This window comes from Antedon mediterranea, chromosome 4 (assembly GCF_964355755.1).
Source record: "Antedon mediterranea chromosome 4, ecAntMedi1.1, whole genome shotgun sequence".
In the NCBI taxonomy this organism is placed as follows: Eukaryota; Metazoa; Echinodermata; class Crinoidea; order Comatulida; family Antedonidae; genus Antedon; species Antedon mediterranea.
The window spans coordinates 24,669,341-24,696,864 of NC_092673.1; the positions used below are offsets into that span (position 1 = coordinate 24,669,341).

General features: G+C 30.5%; 1 protein-coding gene across 2 annotated transcripts in view; it reads left to right on the forward strand.

The window, feature by feature from the left end:
- The window catches only part of LOC140047002 (uncharacterized), a 68,957-nt gene extending 41,677 nt beyond the window's left edge, over positions 1 to 27,280 (forward strand). Inside the window, exons 8-11 of one of the 2 annotated variants that reach the window (XM_072091799.1) lie at positions 21,507 to 21,594; positions 24,880 to 24,959; positions 25,511 to 25,604; positions 26,244 to 27,271. In XM_072091799.1, coding sequence (XP_071947900.1) covers positions 21,507 to 21,594; positions 24,880 to 24,959; positions 25,511 to 25,604; positions 26,244 to 26,327 — 346 coding nt within the window. In that variant the 3' untranslated portion in view covers positions 26,328 to 27,271. Of the gene's footprint in view, positions 1 to 21,506; positions 21,595 to 24,879; positions 24,960 to 25,510; positions 25,605 to 26,243 lie in introns of both variants that reach the window. The other variant, XM_072091800.1, reaches the window with a different exon arrangement.
- Positions 27,281 to 27,524: the final 244 nt, after the last annotated feature.

The following is a 27,524-nucleotide window of genomic DNA, read 5'->3' on the forward strand; positions in this document are numbered from 1 at the left end:
TACAGATCATTAATTGCAACATCACTTTGATCTACAATTTACAATGTTGAATTGTGTGGGCTGTGTAGAATTATAGTAACAGTGTAAACAAAGTCCAGTGCTTAGACAAATTTGTTTTTTTTATACACTTACGGTAATGAAATATCTCGTTCTTATCCATTCCTTAAAAAAACATTTTCTTCTTTAGTACAAGTAATGTATATTATTATAAACATGGTGAATATCCATAATGTAGGATAAAACATACATAAAGGTTCTAATAATGGCAAATATTTTATTTTATTATTATTATTATTATTATATCAAAATTTATAAAGCGTCAATTCAAAGACCGAGGTACAAAATCAAAGGCGCTGGGCATGTTAGTGGTCGAAAAAATGAGTTTTGAGCAATTTTTTAAATAAATAAAGCAACAGAAGAGCAGTGTTTAATTTGTGGGGGAGTGAATTCCAGAGTGTGGGTGCTGCAAAAGAAAACGATCTATGACCAAAGGTTTTAGGGGCTATGCTTGACTGGATTTAAATCTATCTAGAGGTATCGCAGCCTTTTTTGCATGGTAACAGCAGTAATAGTTTATTGTCGGGGAATGTGTTATATGTGTTTTAAAGCGTAATTTCAACCCATCACATACTATGTGCATATTGTATTAATACAACACAGAAAATTATTGTCATTTTCTCAACAAGATCTGTGGTGATACAAAATATTTCAATCCATCCAAATCAAAACTTTTTGATCAAACACTTTTTTTAAAACATTTGTTAACATTTTCCTAAGATATTTTCTTATCATCCATTACTGCTACTGTTTTTGATTGAAGGTTTCAATGTCGATTGATTTGACATTATTATAGCCATCTATGAGATGTTTTTGCCGTTTGTTTATAGTCAATGATAAACCATTTCACACGTTTTCACATTTTATGTCAGCTTCATTGCTCATAGGTGACTAATATTTCATATCGTCAATGTAGTGAAGTAATATAATTTACTACTCTTTAAATTTATGCGAGTATTCATTTTCAGTTATAAATTACTCTTATTTTTCAAGTTCATGCGTTTTAAAATTAATTGTTGTATTTAATTAATTTTTAATAGTATATCATTAGTATAAATATGGGATAGAGGTTGTGTAGATAGAAACAGCATAAAGTAATTTTGTTATATTGATGTAAGCTAAATGATTTAATACAGGTATGACCCAAAGAAAATAAATACATATACATTAGAGGCACTCATCAGCTTAATAACCAATAGACTGAAGTCCAGTATATACAATGATCACTCAAGCAATGGATGTAGTTGTGGACCGTGAAGTTGTAGACTGCGGAATCAAGGACCGTGTAATTAAAAACCAAGCAATGGATGTAGTTGTGGACCGTGAAGTTGTAGACTGCGTAATCAAGGACCGTGTAATTCAAAACCAAGCAATCGATGTAATTGTGGACCGTGTAGTTGAGCACCGTCTAGTTGAGGACCATGTAATTGTAGACCACGTAATCAAGGACGTGCAATTAAGAAGCAATTGGTGTAATTGTGGACCGTGTAGTTGTAGACCGATTAATCAAGGACCGTGTAATTAAAGACCAAGCAATGGATGTAATTGTGGACCGTGTAGTTGTAGACCGCATAATCAAGGACCGTGTAATTAAAGACCAAGCAATGGATGTAATTGTGGACCGTGTAGTTGAGCACCGTCTAGTTGAGGACCGTGTAATTGTAGACCACGTAATCAAGGACGTGCAATTAAGGATCAAGCAATGGGTGTAATTGTGGACCGTGTAGTTGTAGACCGTTTAATCAAGGACCGTGTAATTAAAGACCAAGCAATGGATGTAATTGTGGACCGTGTAGTTGTAGACCGCATAATCAAGGACCGTGTAATTAAAGACCAAGCAATGGATGTAATTGTGGACCATGTAGTTGAGCACCGTCTAGTTGAGGACCGTGTAAATGTAGACCACGTAATCAAGGATGTGCAATTAAGGACCAAGCAATGGATGTATTTGTGGACCGTGTAGTTGTAGACCGTTTAATCAAGGACCGTGTAATTAAAGACCAAGCAATGGATGTATTTGTGGACCATGTAGTTGTAGACCGCATAATCAAGGACCGTGTAATTAAGGACCAAGCAGTGGATGTAATTGTGGACTGTGTAGTTGAGGACTGCGTAGTTGTAGATCGCTGTGTAATTGAAACCTTGTAATTGAACATTTAGTGTCTTCCAACTGGATTTTTCTGGCGCTCTATTTTGAAAGTTTTAAAACATTAACATTAAGACATCTTTCCAATACATTTTAAACCCAGTGCTTTATAAGAAATCCAATTTTATTAGATGACCACGTTCTTCATCTAATGAAGTAAAGAGTGTTTATGGATATCAAGATCAAAGTATTCATAATATATGCACAAATACGCTATACAGTAATTGTTTAAACTTTATCTACATTGAGCTTTTTAATTCAGATCCTTAAAATATGGTACTTCGCTAGCTTGCATCGTGTTGCACATAAATAATAATGAAGAAATCCAATTAAGGTTTTGGCCCAGAGCCAATTGTTCTAGAATTTGGTATTCTAAATGTCAGAGGTGAAGAAATAGCGTATCGCGTTGTTATTATTAATAATCCTGCGATTTAGTTTTTAAGCTTGGACTAACGCAATCTTGATTACATTTTATACCATCTTAAATGTTTTATATTGAACCTGAAAATTGAATTCATTCAAAATTGAATCTACTGATATTGTCAATTTTCTGCATTTGTCCATAATAGTTTGATACTCAATACTTTAAAAAAGCCATTAAGAAAAAAACTTTGTTTTAACTAGAAATGTACGAAAATATATATAGTAATGTAACCATAGAGCTATATCTACACTATCAACATATTATGTATTTATTTATGGGCACATTTTTTTGTTACATAAAGTTTGATAGTGTAGACAGAGCTTAAGACTAAATATAGGCAGAGATTTATGAAAGATCAATTCATCATTGCAAAACTCTCAACCAAACCGGCCATCGCTATCGTACCAAAAACTATACAAAACTACCACTGCTGAGTTAGAATACCACTCGGCTAAATTATTGGAAAAAAAAAAACAATCAATGACTTGCCAATTGTCATGCAACACAAATATTTTATAAATTGTATCTTCTCGTATCTGCAACTGACAACCCGTTGAGGTAGACAATAATTAAACTACATTGTTGCAAAAGACGTCACAACTAATGACTTCCAAATGTTAATGACAGCATGGAGCAAAAACTTTTAGTTCTCCTTGATGACAGGAAATGTGAGAAACAGAATTGTTGTATCTGACATTAAAAATATTAATTTAAAGCAGCATATAACATAGTGCCTTGAGCACTTTGGTGAATATGTGCTAAACAAATCTTATTATTATTATTATTATAGCAAAACGTATTAATAAATCTTATAATAAAAAATCAGGTTATATAACTTTCAAGAAAACTGGAAATGTTAGAAACAGAATTGTTGTATACAACATTGCAAATATTAATTTGAATCAGAATATAAAATAGTGCCTTGAGCCCTTTGGTAAATATATGCACTAAACAAATTGTATTATTATAACAAAACTTATTAATAAATCTTATAATAAAAAATCACGTTATATAAGAAAGCTGACGTAAACACATTTCTGAGAATCTTCTGAAAATAGTTTTTAGTTTACAACCATGTTTTGCAGCGTCTTTTTATTGCGATTATCATGAACCATGTTTAGGAGGAATACTTTATGGTTGAACAAGCTATGCTAAAATTACTACGATATATATTACCTTTTTGTGTTTATAGTCTTTTAGAATAAAATAAATTGAAATGTGGTTCACTACTTCATACTGACACTGATTACATTTATAATTTTAAACAGCATACAGCACTCAACTGTGCTCAATATATTTTTACTTTTTTCTGACAATTTTTATAGGACGATGAGGCCTGAAATATGTAAAAGGAAATGTGCTATCATTGAATATTTTGTATTTACCTACTTTGTAACTACCTACTTCACAGTTCTTCACTATTTTTTATGTCATTGTAATTTCCCACAACTTTAAAACATACAATCTTACAGTGGTTTGAGTTTATTTTTAACAAATTGATTGAAGCTTTAGTTTGCGAGAATGCACGATTAATGAATTCCGCTCCCTGTATATAGATAAAAAGCAAAGAAGTTTTTTACATTTTATTAGTATTTGAATGCAGTGGTATGCTTCCATTACATTGATAATTTATACAAATGTTTTATATCATTTTTAAAATTATCTTTTTTTACTTATAGTCCTGAACTTATATAGATTTGGATTATAGATTCTTCCATACAATTCCATAATAACAGTGTTATGTAAGTGCCATATTATTATTACGGTATAGTTCGCATGATCACAATCAAACAATTATCGTAAAAAAACTACACAATGTTTATCAATCTATACTGTGGTCTAGATTCGATTCAACTTGTTAGAATATTGTAATATGAGAATGTACACTAATTTGAACTAATTTAGTATTTATTTCCCTATTCTGCAAAAACACAAATTAATAACTTGCAATTGTGTAAAGAGCTTGAGACCTTACGGAGTAAATAATGTTACTATCTGAAACTAAAAGTTTTAAAATAATTAATTGAAAATGTAATAAATACACCCAAGTAGTAATTTTACAAAAACTTGTAGGATTGTGTTTGGATTTATCATTGAGGTGTTATAGATTGGCTAGAGAGCCAACTTCAATAAAAAAAAAAGGTGATTCATCATGGAATGTGGTTGCTTAAATTAGATACTTGAAGTCACCCACCCCATTCACGCACCACTATGCCACATTGAAAATTCTTAAATAAATGATATATTAATAATAATAATTATACATTTTCAATGTGATTTTACAAAAAAAATATATTTTGATTTATGTTTTTGTCATTAAGTTTTAGATTTTTACTGTGCTATTAAGTAATTGTTTTTTTCTATACAGTGGACCCTGTTGGCATATACTTCACTGCCATCTCTCTTAACCAATCTATAATACCCTATTCAATGTGTCATGTCAATCTATCCCACAATTCCAAAGCCTTTAGAATGTTTTATAGTATGAATTATTTAAAAGATCATGAAAATTATTAATGATCCCTAATAAATCGTTGTACATACGTGAAGTTAATAAATTAAATTACAGTTGCAGTTGTTAATCATCCAATTAGAGATTATTTTTTTCTCAAAATAACTAGGTAGTCAATTCACTTGCCAACTTTGATAATATATTTTAACATTTTTAAATACTAAAAGTTATATATCAACCAAGTTTAGCTTATACTCAACAAAGTTTAGCTTATACTCAACAAAGTTAAGCTTATATTCGACAAAGTTTAGCTTATACCCGACAAAATTTAGCTTATACTCGACAAATTTTAGCTTATATTATACTCTACAAAGTTTAATTATACTCAACAAAGTTTAGCTTTAAATATTATACTCTACAAAGTTTAGCTTATATTATACTCTAGCTTATACTCGATAAAGTTTAGAATATACTCAAACAAGTGTACTAGTACAGTTAAATCAAATGTTAGTATAGTGCAAATGCTGGTAGTAATAGTATGGAATCCATCAATCATTTTATTTTATAGACAAAAAAAAAACCATTTTGGTCAATCTTTTATGTAATATAAATACATAAATGTCAAAATTGAATTACACAAACAATTCTTCCTAGCAATCTTGCCAATTATATTCCTATTTTTAAAATGGCTGCTTCCATGCGCATATTGTAAAAATTGTATTTTTGTTGGAGTACAGTTACTCCTTTTTAACATCCTCCATTAAAGGAGTTATCCAAAATGATGAATTAAAAATTACCAAAGATGTTATACTAAAAGTAGATAACCGTTGCACTAATCAAGACATTTTATGCCAAAAGTTTTTAAATGATCTGCTTCTATGCGCCATTATAACATTCTGCATAGGAGTGACAAGATTCCTTTGTTGGTACAATTACTCTTTTTGGGAAGCATGGTCTGTGTGTACATACAATTGTCCAATGAGATCTTGTATTAAAACAGAATGTTTAGCATTTGAACCTTGTACTCACTTAATTAAAAATGAACAAATTAGATTGAGCATCTTGCTCAAATGTCAATAATTGTTGCGAACCTACGATATTTAGAAGCTTCAGATGTTAAGCAAAGTTAAAATTGATATAAATCATGATGGAAATGACGTTATTGACTCTATTTTTCAATCTAAATAATGGTTAAAAGAGTCGCTTTATATGAGAGAATTATGTCTTAATACTTTCACTCAGTATTTTATTATTATTTGTCAGTGTTGAAAACAAACTTAATAATCTACCCTGGTTGAAAGAGCCTCTGTGTTGAACGGACGTGTTTTTTATCGTGCTCCGCTAGGATTTTCATTCATTTAAGTTTGAGGCTTCCTATGTTATAATTTAACTCTTATCGATAGATTGATATTCATATCTCTCTGACCTTCTTCCTCTTCACATACCTTCCCGTCGCCTTCGCTCGTCTTAAAAAAATCTCCTTTCCATTCCGACTTTTAACACTAAAACGTATGGCTTAAGCACCTTCACTTCTGCTGCCTCTCGCTTATGGAATAACCTACCCACCTCTATTAGATCATGTTCGTCTACTCTCGCCTTTAAATCTGCCTTGAAAACTCATCTTTTTCTTTCAGATTTTGCTCTCTCATACACCGCGCCTTTGATCACTTACTGCTGGAATTGGCGCGTTACAAATCCGTACTATTATTATTATTATTAGACAGGCTTTATAGGGCTGTCCTCTTGTTTCTTGTAATGTTTTTTCTTAATTTGTTGCAACTTTTTGCATAGGCCCTACATTTAGCATGCTAAATATGCACAGCTGAGATAAGAAGCTAACTTCTCTACTTATTGTAGTTTGTTTTCACTTTTCATGGAGTTATTAAGCATTCCGTTATTTGGACAATTGACATATCGACTAACGTAAATGCGCAATCATACATGTTATCAAATCCTCTCACAATTTCACACCATCGTATCAGGTTAGCTGTACCGCAGTCTGGTGTTGTTTTCAGAGATCAAGGCATAAGTTAATTATTAGTTTAGTTAATGTTCCCAAGACAAATCTGTATGTAAATTTCTATGAGGCATTTCGTGTTTGTACAGTTTGAGAAAAATAAGCAATTAAATAAATCCTTTAGCTAAAAACAGTTCAAGTTAAGATCTGGCACAAATTTAGTCATGCATCAGTATAGTTATTTACGTTTTTGTCAATAATAGGAAGCATACGTAAGATGTTACGCAAGTTTATTATACATAAAAAATGCTGAAATAGAGGGCTTTGACATATCCATGCTTCGACCGAGCAAACACTGAAGAATCTACAAATATACATATAATAATGATAGACTATAGTCACATGCACTATGGATATGATTTGGACTAAATATGCCGAGTACCATTACTTTGGTAAATTAATTGTTGAAACCAAAGTATAATCCAACTTCCTAATATTTTGTACCCTGGCCCGACTATAATTTTTGTGGTAAATGAAAGAACTTGTAGTGTTCTTCCAATAGACTGTATCATGTAAAAACGCATATTTAATTAATTATACAGGAATATAAATTAAACAAGTTGTTACAGTGCAGTAAAGATGTTTAGTAAATCAGTTAGATAGTTGAAAATCTTTCTACATTTTTATTGATTTTGAATGTTCCAAGCTAAGAATAATACTAATATACTGTAGCATAACAGGTTTACTAATATGTAGAGTAAAATTATTTTTGACCAATCAATAATTTCAATAACTGCATCTGTGATACTTCCAACTGTTTTGCACAATATCAACATTACTGTTTGTTGCATCTGTATGCATTTGTCTCTCCACTGACCTAAACCTGTCGTTGTTTGAAACCAATTGACTTTACCAATTCACAATTTAGTCTACTCCACCCAAGGCAATTGTTAGCTCCAGAAGGCATTTACGAACTACAGATTATTATGGTCATTGTATTCTGTAGCCTTGTCTAGTCTTAACTTTCTTTATGCACATACAGTTGGCATTCAGATTCACCTTAAAAAATGGATTTTAGAGTTTTTTTACTATTTAATAATACTGATATGCTTGAGCAATTTATAGCATTTGTGTGAACTTGCTATTAAGTAATTCTACAGTTGTTTAGTTAGAAGTTTAACAAGTTTCAACTGGAAATATTTAGTTTTGAGCTTTGTGTCATCCGTTTTTTTTATGTTTAAAATAGGATATATTTATTCGAAAAGTAAGGAACTACCAGCAAAGGTTGTATCAAGAAAAAGTGTTAATTATGAACGTTGTTTTGTCATATTAAAATTTACTGGTGTTTCTTGGCTGAAATTATACCAAGATTTTTCATCTGCTGTTTACTGAAGCAGTTATCAAGAACGGACTATAACTATGGATACATTTGGATCTTGTCACTTTTGCAATTATATCTATGACAAAATGTTACAAATCTGGACGAATGGGTTTATTAATCAATCCAACCAATCAGAGAGGCTGTAAGTTATTTTTGGAATTATAAAGTCATTCAATATCAGTTATTAACCATTTTGTTATTAGGCGATTCTTTTTTTTCACAAAATAGAAAAAAAAATCTTTATGTACTTTCCAATAACACCTATTTACCATCACTTCCACTGCTCTAGTTTAAAAACCACTTTAGTGAAAAAACTCCTCAGCGCTATTCACAAAAAAGGCAAGTTTTCATTTGTTAGTGAAAGCAAAATTGTTTACAAATGTACTGTATGCATAAAATACCTAATCTTAATATTGACGTCAAACTGACCTTATATGTCCTTTTCACATTTTGAACATAATGCATTTGATTAAAGTTTGATTATGTTGTGTAACTTGATTTCATTTAATCAATTTGGATTTCTGTATCACTAGTATAAGCATGAAATAGTTCCTGCATGTTATGGGCAATATATTTTACAAAAAATAGCATTTAATAATATGTATAACAATTGTATGTACAGTAGTATATTGTTCTAGGCTTTCTCATACATTTGGCTCTCTCCACCCAGGTGTACAAATGCGCTGATCACTGGCTTCAACATAATATGTTTCCAGACGTGTTTGATCCAAAATATGACCGGAGTTATAATGTGAAGCGCTTAGAGGCTTTGTGCATTAAGTGCTATATAAGAACGATGTATTAATATTATAAATGCCATTAAGCCTGTAGCAAGGAATTTTAAAAGGGGGTTCTTTTTTTTCTATAAAGGATACAAATTGTCATGAGCTAGGCTTGAAAAGGGCACTTTAGGTGGAAAAATGGTGTTAAATATTAATCATTCTTGTGGAAAAATGTCTGTTGAATAGGGGTTGAACATATTTTAAAAACTGTCCATCATTCATTTCAAGCGAAAGTGTCCTCTTAATAAATGTATCCCTGGATGTCCCAAAAGAAGAGGTTCTACTAGATATAAAGCAAACATCTAATTTATGATTATTTTTTTTAATTAAAAACTCTTTAATGTTTAGTTGATATTTCCAACAGTAAATCTAATATAACACTTTGGTAGTAGAAATCGTAAGCCTATATTAAAGTTGTTGTGCCCATATAATATCCAGTTTGTAATTATAATTAAACGTTGCCATGCAATTCCTTAAGTGTAATTAAATTCTTATACTCGCTCAGATGCACAAAAGCATTTATATATTTCAGTTGCTGTTACCGGTAATTATTATTATGAATCGCCATTTTTGTCATAATAACCAGAAAAATGTTGAAAGATGTATTGATTTCAGTTTTAAGGAAATTATCTTAGATTTAAGAATTGGAAAACATTTCAAAAGCATGTCTAGATTCAAATGGAAATTCATCTAATAAGTAATAAAAAACCTACTTAATGTATTTTAAAGACAACATTTATTTCCCTTATGAATAGAATAGTGTAAAACAAATTTATTTTAATGAAATATTTATTTCAAAAAAATACAGTTAACTTTTCCAAAAACATGCTTCCTCAACAGTTTCCGTAAACTGTAAAATGAATTCTGAATGCCAGGCCTTTTAGAAAACCATTTGTGCCAGCCCAGACTGACTGAGTTAAGGAGATTGATTGTACCTGAATATATAACTAGATGGTATACATTTGGGCTAGTTGACCCAACCAATCACCTTTCAGCAACTAAAAGCTTGGCATTCCTACTGGCTGTTTTACTTTATCATTTTAATTTAGCTTTTTGATTTTTTCACGCTGCTGCTCTAGCCCGCTACGTCACACGAGATGACTCATTCATTAGATGAAATCAAGCAGCTTTATAGTACTACACTTTGACATTTTTGTTAAAATGGAAACTCCACTATAATTTATTGGTACCACCTGTTGAATCCAAAAACGGCTGAGAAAAGAGTCTAACGACAAATCCCAAAGCATTCTGGTATTTATGAGTCCCATGATATAATTCGCTGTCAGATAATCATTGAATTATTATCAAAACAGTCCATTGAAGTTTTTGTTTGTAATAGGATACTTGAAGTATCTAGGCGTGATGAAGTGACCCCCAGACTTGACCTTAGCAATAACAATAAGCGAGCAGCGTTTTTTGTAAGAAATATTCTTGTCTACATTGAGATCTAGCCATTGATACCCACATCATTTTCAATTTTTCAGTAGTTTAGTCTTTGGATTAATATAAACAAAAAACCCTGATAAACCTTAGTTTGGAGTCTGGATTCATCTTCATTATATGTGCGGCTGAGAAACGGATATAATTTATTTGCACGCTATAACAAATTTCTTTTTTCTGTCCAACTGAAGCAGGCCCAATAGAGCATGCATCTGTAGCGATTCACAGGTCTGAGAAAGTAATTATTCTATAGTACCTGGAAATTGTCAACTTCCTAAATAAATAATTACGATAAAAAAAGTGTATTGTAAAAACGGCAGAAACCTATATGTCTATCTACATTTTTAGCAATAGTTTGTATATGTACACTATAACACCTCCCTATTCATGGGGCACTCATTCATATCACACACCATGTTCGGGGGCAGCTATTACTAAGAAAAGAGTCTGGCCTAGCCAGACACACCTGATTTGTCCCAAAGGTGTCCACTTAATAGAGGTTCTACAGTATTTCTAAGCCTGAATTGAACAATCTTAAAAAAACAATTTATTTCATTCCGATGTATTTATCCGGATATATATTGACAAATCTAAAATGACCGATATATTTGTATCTTAAAATGGATGATAAGCTTATAACAAATGTTATGAATGAGAAAATCTCCTTCCTCGGGCATTGCAAGGAGACTGGTTTATTGCCGAACCAAACCATTACCATGATCAAATTTGAGTAATCTATTTGCCTTAGGTTTATTACTTGCATCTCTCGTTGTTGATGATGTGTAGAAAGATGTGCAAAATGGTATAAATTGTTGTAATATTTAAAGCGAATTCCAATCTCCAATATATACATAGTTTTACACAATTTTAGAACCAACACTTTGCCATTAAGGATATATTTTGTTGTTGAATATGCCATTTTAATGTCACATAATAGTTATTCACTTTGACCAAAAAACTGGATAAAAAAAATTCTCCTGAAAAAAATGTAATTTAAAGCAAAATATACCGAAATTGACTAAACTTATCTGTTTATTTTGTCTTTTTATAAGTGAATATTTTTTTTTTTTCTACAGAAGTGAATAACTTTTAAGTGCAAAATTTATCAAAAGTTTGATTTTATTAATCTTCATTTTTCATGTTTTTGAGGGGCGATACATCTTTAATTAATTTGGTTAACTGCTTAAAACTATTTAGAGGAGGATGTATTATTAAAGGTTTGCCACTAATTGTTGTTCAATAACATGTTTTGGTTAACTGCTATTTACAGGATGCACAGTATTCATTAATAAAAATATTTGTTGTTGTTCGGCCAATTAAATATGATCCTAATGGCAAGCTGAACGTACGTTATATTTTTATTCTTCATGTCCATACCCTGTAGCCGATTACGGAATGTTGCATGTTCAATTTGATGGTGTTTGCCATTGACATTCACATTATATAAATTAATTATTAATATAGTAAATTCTCTAACTAATTTATGTTTCAATTTATCAGCATTATCAGACTAAAAAATTAATTATTAATGGAATAATTCTTTAATATAATTTATGTTTAAAGACTAATAACATTTTTTTCAATAATGATTAAATTTAATGATATTTAATAATAATTATACATTCACAGATAAATAATTTTAGCATAAACCACTAATTAAACAACCAGCTTTACTACTTCAACACAAACGGTTAAAAATAATAATACTGGACTATTTTTAGGCCTTTTAAAGCATTATATTTCTGTCGTAGATTAACCACCAACTGCACATATATATATATAACTTTAAAATTCAAGTGCAACTAAAGTAATGGTAAACATATGTGAAACATGAATGCGACATTACTAACTGAATAAATCAAGATTACATTAAAGATCTAAGAACATTAAATGTTTCGACTTTATGGGTCAAAGGTTAATGTCAATACGAGGTAAATTTTAACGTCAGCGCTACAATGTGTAAATAGGCTAGCTATGAAAAGAATATATTGATTAGTTAATAAACACTGCATAATTTTCTTCACAATTGCAAGCCGGTGTTTAACAAATTTTATTTGTTAATATTTTCTAAATAGGTGTGATTTGATGTTAAGACTTAAGAGCACATTTTAGTCTCTGAAAAAAAATATGATCTAGTCATAATATAATAGCTTAAATATCAATTTCTTTTCAAGGCTAAGATCTAATTAAAGAATTTGATGGGCATCATTAAATATAGAGGTATTCAAAGAAAACATTATTACAAATACTATAGAAATATTTTATTAAATACATCATTGCAACGGTTTGGTTTATGAATTTAGATTGGTTGATTTACATTAAGATAGATGAGAAATAGTTTTAGGAGGAACACCCCTGTTGAGATAATGGTTTGCTCTGTGTAATTGAGTGGTTCGATTACGATTGTTGCATTGTGGGAAGCTATATTCTGTATGGTTTATTGATCACAAGCAAAATGCATTTACACAGAGTCTTCTTGCAATATCCAGGCTGGAATTAATAATTCCTTGATAGTAAATGTTCTCGCTCGACCACTGCGAGGTCCTGGAATGCTTTCTCAGCTTTGTTTGCTAAATGAGCAACAAAGGGGGCCTAAGCAGCCAGCTCAAGTTGTGCCAGAATTTACAAGCCAACCTGGTGGATTTTACGTCATCAAATATAAAAATGCTTCATTAGCAAGGAGATACAACTTCATCCAATGATCTTTATTTCCGTGGATATATTACTATACCCTTGCAGGTGAACATAACTAAAACTGCTAGATTTTCTGAGCAATAAAAGTAATCGCAAGGTTTAATTTTGATTTCTTGCAATTTGTTATTTATATTTATTATAACTTAATTTGCTATGCAACAGCCAGTTGAATCAATAATAAGTATGGATGAATTTGGTAACTATTATTACAAAGCCAAGGACTATGTTTCCACAGCAAAAGAGTCTGCCAAAGACTACATCAGCAGTGCCAAAGAATACTTTTACAGTAACTTCCAAACAGACTCTATGTAAGTTAAATAAATGCATGCATTATGTAGTCAGAGAAAATTGTAGTTTATGTTGTCCCTCCTCTAAAACCATGTTGGTATTAATGTCTGTATATGTATGTTAAAATCAGCAATGTCCAGTCATGATTCAGAAGATTCTGAAGATGTATAAAGATATTCTTTTGAACCAATAACCACTTTTCAGACTAGAAGTTAGCTTGGAACATGGATAATTAAGTTTGTTTCAGGGATATTCCCCCATCCTCAAACTCTCCACATGATTTTTTTCTTCCCCACCCCCTAACATTGTACACGCATTCATGTGGTTCAGTTTTGTGTTCATATATAATATATAAATATATGTGGAACGTCAAAAACCTTTAGACAAATATTAAGAATAAATGTTTGGCAAAATTATTCTTATTCAAATCATAGTATGTTGATGTATGATTTTGCGCTCCAGTAAATCCACTCCTGTGTTCAAATCTATCTTCATTTTATCCACTATCTTCATTTGACTTGGTTTTTTTTTATACTTGTTATGTTATTTGACTTTTATTTGCATTTGTATCTCATTGTAATATAATCTACTAACTGCAAAGTATACATTATCAAGTCCATAAAATAAATAGCATCAGGTTATGCATTATGGCTGACATTTCTTCAGCCATCTTCTTCCTTCCATTAAGTGACTATATATGTCATTCTTATTTGTAACATTTTTATACGATAAACCCCCCAGCAATAATAATCTTTTTGAGTTTTTAACGATTATATTTATTTACTTATTAAATATTTTTATGAAATATTGTTATATAATGCTGTATATACTCTGTGTCTTAACATTTTGAATAATAAGTTAATGAAAAATATTTTATATTTTTATAATCATTATATACACTAGTATATATAGTACCATTATTTTGGTGTTTTTTTTTTATCATCGCACATTCAATTCTTATTAGAATATGTCTAAATTCTTATTGGTAATTTAGGACAGATATTTACAATTGTATTTAATATTAAATGATTTTTCATTCATATATCTTGCCATGTATACATATTCAGATGCATTCATGAATATTCATGAACATTTTGCATATTAGGTTGTTATTCACCTGTTTCATTCAATCTACACATTCTAAATATTGATAAAGAATTTACATTATATATTCAAATTTATTAATTTATTTATAATTTAGTTGAAATAGTATTTTCAGTAAGATCTTTCATTCATTTCTTCTATTGCGATAACATTCTTAATATTGATAAGGGATTTGAATTTTTATATAATGTATTCAGATATTAATGAATATTTTTCGTATTTATTTGATCATTCATTCATTTCCGTCATTAAGACATCTGCAACACATCTTGAATATTAATAAGGTATTTACATCTAATATTTTGCATATCATTTGTCTCTTATCAGATGTAATTTCTGAATATTAATAAGGGATTTGTAGCATTATGTATTCATTATGTTAAGTGCAAGATACAGCATACAATAAACCAGATCTCCCACCATAGTCTAGCAATAATATCCATATCTAATTTCTTTCATTTCTTTGATGTGAAGATGAATTAGGAAGCTATTTTTAAATTAATAATAATAATATGAATACTGAACTACAGTATTGACGTTTTATCTTTAGTCTTTTGAGTTGGTTTTACATCAAGTCAAATTTGTTTGTAGTTGTGTTCTATATAGAATATCCACTTTCATTTACAATAATTCTTATTAAAAGAAGAAAATATTTCATTGAATATTTTTCACTGAATACTAAATATCATAATGTATGTTAATTTTACATTCAATGAAAGACACACATGGTCTATTGATAGGGCAGCATTACTCAAGCAGAATTTGAGATTTCTTCCGGGTCCTAATTTTTTCATCATCCCATTTGTATTGTAACAGTAGCATTATGCCGGGGACATTTTCCCTTGGTTTAGCACTCCAAAGGGGCCCTCCATTTCTGGGCAATTGCACCGAGGCTGCTAATGCTCAGGGTCCCCCATAAGCTCAGGGGCCATGGGTTTGGCCAGCGAGCGCTCAAAGCTGTTACAACACTTTAAATACATAACCTTTTTTTTTAAATTTCTATACATAATAATACTTTGTACTACTACTATTAATAAACCAATTTCAAGCTTAAAAAGATATTTAGAAATGTATCATCCGCTTTGTATGAACAATATGCTTTATACATTTTCTATATTGTTAACTTTCTTTAGCTCTATTTGGAGTTCAATAATGAATTATGAATTTATTATTATTATGTATTTATTAAGTAAGTATTATTATACTCTTCGGGTCTGTTTAAAGTTTTGTAACCGTATGTAACATTAACGGACACAATAGAATAAAGAAAATGAAATAATATCGACAATAAGCCATATAGATGTAGGTTACAAACATAAAACTCCATATGTTACTTTGGACTAACTTTTTGTTCTATTGACTCATTACAATAATATCGTGCAATTTTTATTTTAATATCTTTTGTCTGAAGAAAGCATAATACTATTAAGTTTCTCATATAAAACCACTTTATTTTATCCATATGTTACATTTATGAAATTGCTGGTATAAAATAACTACCAAAGCAAGCAATACATATAATAATCATTTTCTTATATTACTTTTCTTACTCTAATACAATTCGAAACTTGAGCTGCACCGACGAGATCTAATAAGATTGAAACAGTACTGTCTGCAGCTTGGATGTATTTAACATTCATATAGATGAACTATTGAATCAAACAACATTGAAGGAACAAATAAAAGTAGTCTATGATCCCATTTTACTGCCATATGAAGAAGTACTAATAGCCAAACACACTTTGGCCAAGGCTCTCCACTGCCATAGTTCTGGTGGTAGAACAAGTATTTTCAATAAAGGCATACAACTTCAGTTACAGATCCTGTTCACATCAAGCACTGTAAAACACCCAGTGCATCTTTCGGTTTACAGATCCATGTCAGTCCCTATCGTGGGTAGACAAGGTTTTCCTATAAAGATATAGAATGAATTTATTCTCCATCTACTGGTAAAATGTTTCAGTATTCTGTTATCAACCTGGATTAGAATATAAGACAACTGTCCAAATATCTATATACAAATTCAATTAAAATTACTGTACTGTGCAATTTCTATCTCTGATCTGCAAAGACACCTTGAAACCATACATTAGGTGATAAATAATATTGAAGGAAATTAAATAAGAAATTGAGCCATAGTAAGAAACTTAATCTGAATATTTTAATTGAACTAAAAACTGCCTTTTCATTCATAATACCAATGTTATTTCCTATTTGATTTTGAGCCTAGTTGATCACATGAATTGGTATTTCAGTGATGTAGTCACAAGAAATAGTTTTGCGGTTTTCGCAAGAAAAGGGAACAATCTCTGTTGTCAAAGGCTTCTGTGAAAAAGTGGTCAGGTTGAAACCTTACCAACCGTACTGGTGGCTATCACCCCTGTATTTATCATCTATTTATCAATATTGTATGAAATCAATATTGATAGTTTAACTCCAATTATGAGAATTAATGATTTACCTGATTAATTATGCCAGTGTGGTATTTTACTAATTGATTATCAATTGGAGAAATTGCTAAACGTCAGAAAGTCATGGAACTGAAGACTAGATCCAATTAAACATCCATTATACAAAACTAATCTATATCTTATTAGAAAGAATGGTATTAAAGCTATTAGTTTTATGTTTCAAAACCGTAGATTAAATTGACATTTGTAATATGTGTAAAAATACCTGGATTTAGAGGAGTGTATTATGAAGTATAAACAAACCGATACTGATGGCAGTGATACACTTAATTGTGAATTAATTATCAAATTTTGCAAGTATTTCCTGTCAAAATGTAAAACAGTTTATGGTGGTAGTTAGTAGAACTTGTCCAGTATACACATTTCACTCATGTGGACTTTAATTTAGTATGAGTAGGGGTTTTCCCATGTGTAATATAAAAGTATAAACAAACCGATACTGTGATGCCAATCCATAGTGATACACTTAATTGCTAAGAGTTGTTCTGAAACTAATGCATCAGTTGTTTAGATAAATGTATATTATCAACTTTTCCAAGTCTTTCCTATGTCAAAATGTAAAACGTTTTAATGGTTTTAATGATAGTAGAACTTCAGTATACACAGTTCACTTTAGTTTAGTATCTGCACCATTATATGTGTTTACCCATGTGTACCATTCACTTGGATTGATGAGAGAACACCCATAGTATAGTTAAATGGATATAACATGACCCTAAGTGCAACATGTATTTTGAACATGCAACACCATTGTTTCAATACCATATATCATTATTATTGCAGTACCCCCATTAAGGGTTAAGGGTATTCCAATTCATAGCATCGAATTGACATCTTCAAAATACTGTAAAGAAATGATCTTTAGTGTAGGCTTATACGCTCCCCATTTATTTCTCTATTATTGCAATTGTTTTATCATTCTCTAATGTTGCCATATTTAATTAAAGTCAAATCGATTACATTTCACTTTTATTATTTCTCAATTCTAAGGTCGTACGGCCTTGCAATGTTTGTGACATTAAGTAAATGATTTATCTTTCCATTACTGCCCTTTATTTCTGCAAACTAATTGCTTGCGAAATGGGCTAAAATTGGTATGTACATTAAATTGGAATGTTGCCACATACATACTGTATCTACATATCTGTAGATCAGATTCAGTGTGTTTAGGCTAGTTTTACAGAAATTTCTTATACAGAGGGAAAAGGTGCAAAAATGCATGAATTTACATATTTCTTATATGAACATTTTGTATTCAAACTATGATTTATTCCACAATAAATCTTATGAGAGAAAACTATGAAAAATGTATGACTATAGAATTTAGTTTGATTTATGAGACACAGATAAATTATATTCAATTATTAATATTAGATCAGGATCACGTAAGAAAGCACGATTCTCATTTGCATATTGAGAGTTAGCTATTTGCATATTATGTACTCATTTGCATATTTATTTTGCTAATTATCAATCATGACCATGCAAATTTGTATACATTGAAATGGATTGGTTGAAATTTTATTTATGATACACGAATACATTATTTTCAGTTAATATTAGATCAGGATCACATAAGTTAATTTAAGCCTGATTCTCATTTGCATATTGAGAGTTAGCTATTTACATATTCTGTACTCATTTCCATATTCATTTGTCTTTATTAATCATTGACCATTAGCCATCTAGTTCATATATTATGGATCCAAATTTGTATACATTGAAATGGATTGGTTAAAATTTTATTAGATTAGATTCCTGGAGTGAATGTACTTTAAACATGTACTTTTTTTGTGGATATGAAGATTTCATGCTCTAATATTTTTTATGTGCATGTACTTTCCTTGCTTTTTTCATATTAAGTAATAAATTGGTTATTTGATGCTAAAACTGTTGATTTTAAAAGTAAAAGATGGTTTGTGTGTTTCAAATACTAAGACTAGAAAAATATCCTAGCCTGGCAAATATTTTGATTGATCGTCACAGTATTATAGATAATGATTCGGTTTATGCAAAGTTTGACATTTTGTTTTCTGTCGTTCAGTTGGCTTTATTTAAGCCTTCGTCGTTGCCGCGTTTGAAATTTGACGTCGTTGCTCAGGTAGAGAAGGTATTAATAGCTTGTTTTGTGTGCAAAGGTGATCACAGTAAACAACCAAGTGCTTTGACACTCGTAAGATAATGCGTTTTAGTCTTTAGCGCTGACAGCATATCGGCGCCATGGGCATACATTGAGCGGGATGTCAATCACTTTATAACCCACTGTAATTTTTTGCGACTTTTTTAAAGGGTTTATGACAAAAATAATTTAATTTATAGCTATAGGTGTTTGTCAGTATCAATGAATACATTTTGTGTATCTATATATCATTGCTTGTCAACAAGCTTGATAATAAATTGAAAAAACATTTAGCATCTCTATTAATGGAATATATTCTGGACCAAAGTGTCCCTTAATAGAGTCTTCTAAACAAAGGTTAACGATTGTGTAACATAATAAATATATTGCTCTTTGTTCATCCCATTAATTGGTGTGTCTCCTGAATAGGGGTGTCCCAAAGGAAGGGTTAACTGTGCAAAAATATATGGAATCTTGTCATATATCATATTTACATAATACTCTGTATAAAATTAACATTTTTGCATTAACGAATGTTTGACCTTCATCCATTACGGGCGTGTACTTAAACAGAATCACAACTTGCCATGATTTATGTAATCAAGCCATGTTTTGATCGTCCTCGTTACGACTGTCTATTAAAATTAATACAGTAATGGCATAAGATATTACCTATATATATTATATAGCAATGTTTGAAAGACTGCATTAGAGTTATTTTTCTTATTAAATATCAGAATGTTCTCAAATAGCAAAGTAGGCATATATTCCGTAACCGATAAACGCCAACAAACAGCATTTATTGATTACGAAAACATCATTTCTATATACATACAACAATTGCCTAGATTTAGCTGTTGGAAAAAGTTTAAAGGTACAGTTTCACAACAACTGAATATATCAATGATAACGTATGGTGGTGCTTGGTTTTCTATGAATTCACCTAATGACTATCTTCCAAAATTGTTGTCGAGCATTTATTTCTTTCCAAGTTAGTTATATTAACATTGTAATAAGATTTTCAACACATTGCCAAAGTTACATAACTGTTTGTACGTTTCGTTTCTCTACTCCACTTTCTCGTTTTCATGCAGATTAAATCAATATTCGTCCCTGCGCATTCGATAGTGAAGGAATCATGACCTTGCATTTAAGTTCCATTGATCGACAGATTTATTATGGCATCAGCTCCGGCTTGGTTCTAACCGTAGCTTCGTTAAATATTTATATGTTCAATTATGCAATGCATTTGTGCGATGGTCGTTGAAAACCATGCAAGCCGATAGTAGATGTGAATCTAATGTACTTAAATGTAATGCGTGTTGATTGTGCTATTCTGTTCACTTTCATTAATAAGCATGAAGCCATGTAAAATGTATATACTGTATAACAAGGAATTATTATTATTATTTGTAAAAACAATATTTTAACCCATATGTCTACACTGATGTTGTGGTTATTATTCTTCATTAATGATAATTCATTAGTTTGTTTCATACTCAAAAGTATTAATTTATATTAAATACATTTTTATATGAAACAAATTATTTAGAAAGAATAGATAATTTGTTTATAATGAAAATGAATGTATCATATTTATTATAAGCTTTTATGTATTTGTTTTATGACATATTCAATCAATTTCTATATATTATGTATAGATTATCCATCCCATATTTGGCGAGTTGCTCACTGTTGGATGCGTATTAAATTAAAAAATTAAATAACTACAAAAGAGACTATAAACACAAACATTATTTAATAATCTGTATTGCTTATTAATATATACACATAATATTTTCATTATCCTCTGGAATACAGATTTTAATAACGGAATTCCAAAATATGGCCTGAATACATGTTTTAAAGTTTATTTTATGTATGACATTCAACGAAAATCCTGACTGACGTAATAATTTAGAATAAGATTTGTGATTGCTTTCAAAATGAGGAAGTAATAAAGTTTGCGTGAAACACAATCGTGATAGTTGTGTCAATTAAGGCGCTTCTCTACAATTTGAATGTCAGCCTATTTAAAATGTTATTCATTATTGCATTTTTTTCCTTATTTCTAGTTTTTAGAATAATAAAACTTCAATTCATTTTCCATTTGTATTCACATCTTTTGACGTAATTTCTTTCTCTATCTATATTCTATTTATTAATTTATGATTTTTGTTATGTTTTGCAGATTGCACACGACTGCGAAAGCAGCTAGTGACACAGAATATCCTGCCTATGGCGTAACTGGACCAACAACACAAAGATCTTCTATGACGGTAAATGCTTCTTTATTTTTATGCTTTCAAATTTTTTACCAAAGGTGCGCAATCAAAAAACAATGCCCCACGCATAGGCTATGAATAGTTACACATGGGAACAAAGCAGTAATTAAGCACCACCACATAAAACTACATAGGCACATTTAATTGGGGCTGTAAAGTGGTAGCCGTCCTTTATTATTTGTTTAGCAGTAAAACTGATATGCCATCAGTTGTTTTTCATGATCTCGAAAGAAACTTAGTAAAATGTCACGGAAACGCATTAAAATGGTAACAGTCAATTTTGATATTGTAAGAAATGACAAAAAGATAGGATTCAAGCTTTAATAGTACTGACATTTATTATATGTAAATATTTAGATTTTACATGAAATCAAATTCTTTTATTGTCTGATTGTCTGTTTTAATTCTAAAACATTACAATTCAGAAATGACTTAGTCTGTTGAATAAAACATTGTTTTATCATCTTGCTTTAGACATATCAAAATTATATTTATTTACCATGACCAGGAAATTTGACAAATTTTCGCTCAAAACAAATATACACACAATATGCTCAACGTAAATGAGGTTAATGCAGAATATTTTTATTATAAATTAATATAATACTTATTATAATAATAATGATATGCCATGCACACATAACAAGAGATCTATTAACTAACGTGGTTATCTGTTTGGTGCGTGCGTCAATGATTATAGCAAAAAAATGTAGTTAATCTGACCGTAATTCTGGCCAATCGGATTGAGTAATACAAATACTAAATGCATTTCACATATCATCATCTATATGTGTAATTGTTTTCTCAATTGGTTTAATTAACAGAATTCTCAAAAGGGTATAATTAAACTTCTTTAGTTTTTAATGTAAGATTCTTTTTAAAGCAGAATGGGTTATTTGATTCGCAAGGATAAGAATAAAAATAGATCATGCGATTGACCTTGCCTATTTAAATCTGACCTAGAACATCTTTGAGAAACTACTACAAATAATAATATTGTGATATTTTATATAGTTTGTGCTGTTGCTTGCATACATACAATGTTTTACACAAACACCTACAATTTAACAGTCATGCCTTTTTTACCCCCTATTTCAAAATCCCGGATCCGTTCCTGAGGGGGAATTTAAAATAAAATGTGACAACCTATAACTGTAAATGTACTGCAGTTCTAAAGTTATCAATCAAAAGGCCCTTTGATGTTTGTTTATGTGCAATCTTTAGATGTGCCCATATATGGACATGATGATGTCATATTACTACCATATTTGGGCATATCACTACCATATTTGGGCACATTACACTTTTTTGTCAAACTAGTTTGGGTATATCACCCAAATATGGTAGTGATATGCCCAAATATGGTAGTGATATGACATAATGTCCATATATGGGCACATCACATTTTTTTGTCACATAAAGTTTGATAGTGAAAACAGAGCTTTACACTTTTTTTTCTAAATAATTTGTTAGTGTAGACAGAGCAATTAAGATAAGCGAAATAATATAGATGAAATATGATTTTGCTATGAAAAGATAAGAAACTTATAATTCTACATTAATGTTCTGTTATCAAACAATCTTTTGAGGCAATTTACATTATTGCTATAAGCTATATTTATAATATAGCCATAATTAATCAATTGTGCTTTATTAGTGCTATACTCCAACGATCATTCTCCATACTTTGCACTGCAAAGCGCAAAACTAGTTTAATAAAAATAATGTGATGTGCCCAAATATAATAGTGATATGCCCAAATATGGTAGTGCTATGCCCAAATATGGTAGTGATATGACATCATCATGTCTATATATGGGCACATCACACATAAAGTTTGATATTGTAGACAAGGCTTAAGTGATGTCCTTCCTATGCCATAGTGTGACATATCTGAATAATATGAAGAAGAAAAACAAAAACAAATTTGGTTTTGATAAATAGTTTGTGAGTGCAAAAGTATTTTAGTCATGAAAGAATCACAATATTAAAAGCAGAATCACTTAACGCTGACATAACAAAATACACTTCAAACTCGTGTTCAAATACATCACATTTTCATGGACGGATGTGTTTAAAGTAATTTGTTTCTAAAACACAACTCATCGCACATCCGATCGTAAAAAGGGTCTTTTAATTTCTGAAACTTAGTGTTGGTTTTTAGTTTTTAAAACAACGGCTTGCTGTGTAGATTTACGATCGTACGTAGATTAAATCTGACAGATTCAGGTTACATTTCAATAGCGGTCTTACCAGATTTACACGTCACTACTAATGAGCTGGTTTGAGAAATAATCGTTTATTTTCATTTCAAATCCAATTAAATACAAACAATTGATAAATTCTTTATGATACAATCCTAAGTGTATTTTTACTCGTGTACACTTATAACCAAGTCTTCTTTTGGACACCCATTTTCAGGGGATACTTTCCCACGAAACAAAAAAGGGACAACATATGTTTATATAGTACCATTTAAGTATATAAACAAATCAGGCAAAGAACATTAATTCTAAACCGCCCGGTGATATACGGAAATTTAATTAATTAATTTAAAACGATAAAGATGAGGAATGAGAAAAAGTCGCTCCAAACAAGACTCGAACTCGGACCGCCTGCTTGATATGCAGATGTCCTAACCATTAGACCACTGGGGCTTTCATGGTATTGTTCAAACTCGATTGGAGTTTTAAGTATATATATGTATGCCAAACCCTTATTATGAGGACACTTTGTTGGGTCCAAAAGTGTCTCCCTAATAGAGGTTCAACTGTATGACAATTAAGACTTGCTTTAGAAAGTATAGTTCTAATTGTTTAAACTGATATTTAATTTTAATGATTTTACTAAAACAAAAATAAGAGAAAAACTCAAATTATAAATCAGAAAAAAATGTTGAATAAACCAGCCTTAAGCTCACTACAGAGCAGTTGTTTTATAGCCTTTGTATTAATCAGAATGCGGTGTTTTCAATAATCGCATAGTTCATTGACGTCTATTACGATCACTTGCCTCCCAAGGCTCATTTAGTGTTCTAAATGATTGTTCCTAATTGCTAACGCAAACCTCTTATTGTACGAGTAATCATAGTATTGTATCTTGCATTACAACACGTTTACTTTTACAGTGTTTTTTTGTTATATTTCTGACGGAATGTTTGTAAAGTAAAATTTAGATTTCTTTATTTGTTGTTTAGTGACAGAATGATACATTAATGTTTTAATCGGATATATTTACACATTTGTTTAAATTTCTTTTTGTCTGTTATTTTTTTGATAGAATGGAGACAGGAAGTTAGCACAGAGTGCTCAGATGTATCATTACCAACATCAAAAGCAACAGATGATAGCTCTTGAAAAGTAAGTACGGTATTCATTAACAAATAGAAGCCGTATGACTTTCAACAAGCCGAACATCACCATGCTATTTTACAAGTACAAAAAGAAAAGTCAACTACATTAGTTATAACTTAGGATATGTTCGCACTCACCGTATATATGTATGCGGCACACATTTTTTTTGTCTGAACTAGGTTGCAATAGATAGCTATTACGCCTTGCATTCAGAGTTCAGAATATAAGCAGTAGAGGATATCATACATTTTAAGTCTGTTGTTTCAACTATTAAGAAAATGTATTCATTTGGATTGAAAATGCTGTGGTGGGTTTTCATCTCTATGATGTGAAAAAAATCCACACATTTGCCTAGTGAAAAACAGGCTTTATATTAGTAATTCAAATCTTTTCATATCACCTCCGAAGTTCCGGGCATCAACACCTACAACATGCGCTGTTTGTGAATTCTAGAGATGTGAAGGGGCACTACATTATGAACTCTAAATGTAAATATAATCCAATGATTACCATTAGTTATTGACATTTATATTTTGTACAATTTTTTGTCTTTACAGTCGAGAGCGTGGCGAAACACAGAATGATGCTTCCGATTATGACTCGGATGACAATGAGGAACCCACCGTCTACGAGTGCCCTGGCCTCGCCCCAGTAAGTATAGAGAGAAAAAACATCTGTAGTGTTGCTTATAATTCTCTGCATTCAATTGTGCTTTTTTTTTCTTGCATGTGTCTTATATAAAAAGGTTAAGATGCTCACAGTGTCAGCAGCCCTAATTCTATCAATTGTGAGGGCGGTAGACTAAAGAGACAGTAATTATTTATACAAAATATTACCCTGCGCATGCATATAATCCTAGTATATGATGTAATGTTTATCCTTTGTCTACAGTCCTGAAACGAAAACTTGCTAATGAACAGAATGGTGTATACTGAGCTATACACAGATTAATATTTTTTATATAAATTATACCATCATCTGCCTACAGCTTGCTACAGTACCTTTAAAGTACACAAGTATAAAAAAGTCAATATTTGGATTGTAAATGGCAATGTATTTCATTCAGCACGGCAGATTACAATTCAGTGTGTAATTTCCTTGCAGCTGTGTTTTATAGAACAGTACACCTTACTTCATTTTCCTCTTTAACAATAACAAACTCATTCCCAAATGACTTCAATTTCTAACCTCGTTTAAATTATCAAGCCTTTGGTTTATTTCTTTGAAACTAATTTACCTATTTACTTTGTTGTGATTTATTAAAATGAAAATTGCTTTATTTTTTTTCAGACTGGACAAATGGAAGTTAAAAACCCACTGTTCCAGGGAATGGAGGAGAGATTACAGGCAGAGCAAAAAAAAGATGACAACTAAAGAAAAACCAAGATTATATTTTATTCTGATTTCATAGATTTTATTTCGCAAACCTTTTATTAGAATGGTACATCACTGCATTGATCACATGACCAAAGTTACTCATCTGCAGTCAAGATACAGTGTGCAGTATTTAACTTTAAAATGGTCATTTTAATCTCCAATGAAGATTAAAAATATTTTTCAAAAACATTTTCCAAATGTTATTATGTTTTACCATCCTATTCCTTAGATATTTATTTTTATATAATTTATTATTAGCTTTTGACATTTTTGCTGTAAATGCAAAAACAAAAATAAACATACCTGTTTTATTTTATTTGATACAGGTGTTTTTCATCTGATTTCAGTATATTATCTTTTTCACCTTCCTCTATTAATATGAAAGGATAAAATATTGTAAAATTTTTAGAACACTTATAAAGCTGTTAAAATCTTGATTAAAAATGTTCATCTGGTTTGAGGAATCCATGAGTTAGTAGTTCTTTTTGAACTAGTAACTCTGTTTAAATCTCGGCGACATTTCTCACTTGTACGCCAATGTATTGTAGAAAAACTGTTTTTATCGAAAACATGTAAAAAACAATGGGAGAGAGGAGTTTCGGTCGAACCATACTCTCTTTGTGACCTAGGCCTGCTGCTGTGTGTCTATTTTCACAAGCATCTTGTCTGAGTGCACCTGCTCCCCCACTTAAACATTCCTTTTTACGGGTCTTTGATTCATTTACTATAATATTTATAACAAGCATGTCTCAGAACAGGCCTCAAAAAATGTATATATATTTCATGTGAGATTCTCCCTTATTTCTATCTTCATACTGTATCTATTATAAGAATAATATTGACATAATTTCTATATATATGTACTTCAATTCTCTCTTTAAATCATTGCGAACTTAAAAATACCAGAAATTGTCCCAATAATAATCTACTTAATTCATATTACCTAATATTTATTATTCAAAATAAAAATTATATTTTAAATCCATTAAAAAACGAATGATAATTTATTCAAATTGAAATGTTGATTTTGATATATATTTAAAATTAAAATATCATTACATTATGTAAGAATTATCTTTCTCTAAAATCTGAAATATATATTTACTTATATTCTCAAATCTTATTAATTAAATATGATTTTTTCAGTCCCCGTTGACTGTATGCCTATTTATAGATTTCACATATTTATTTTAA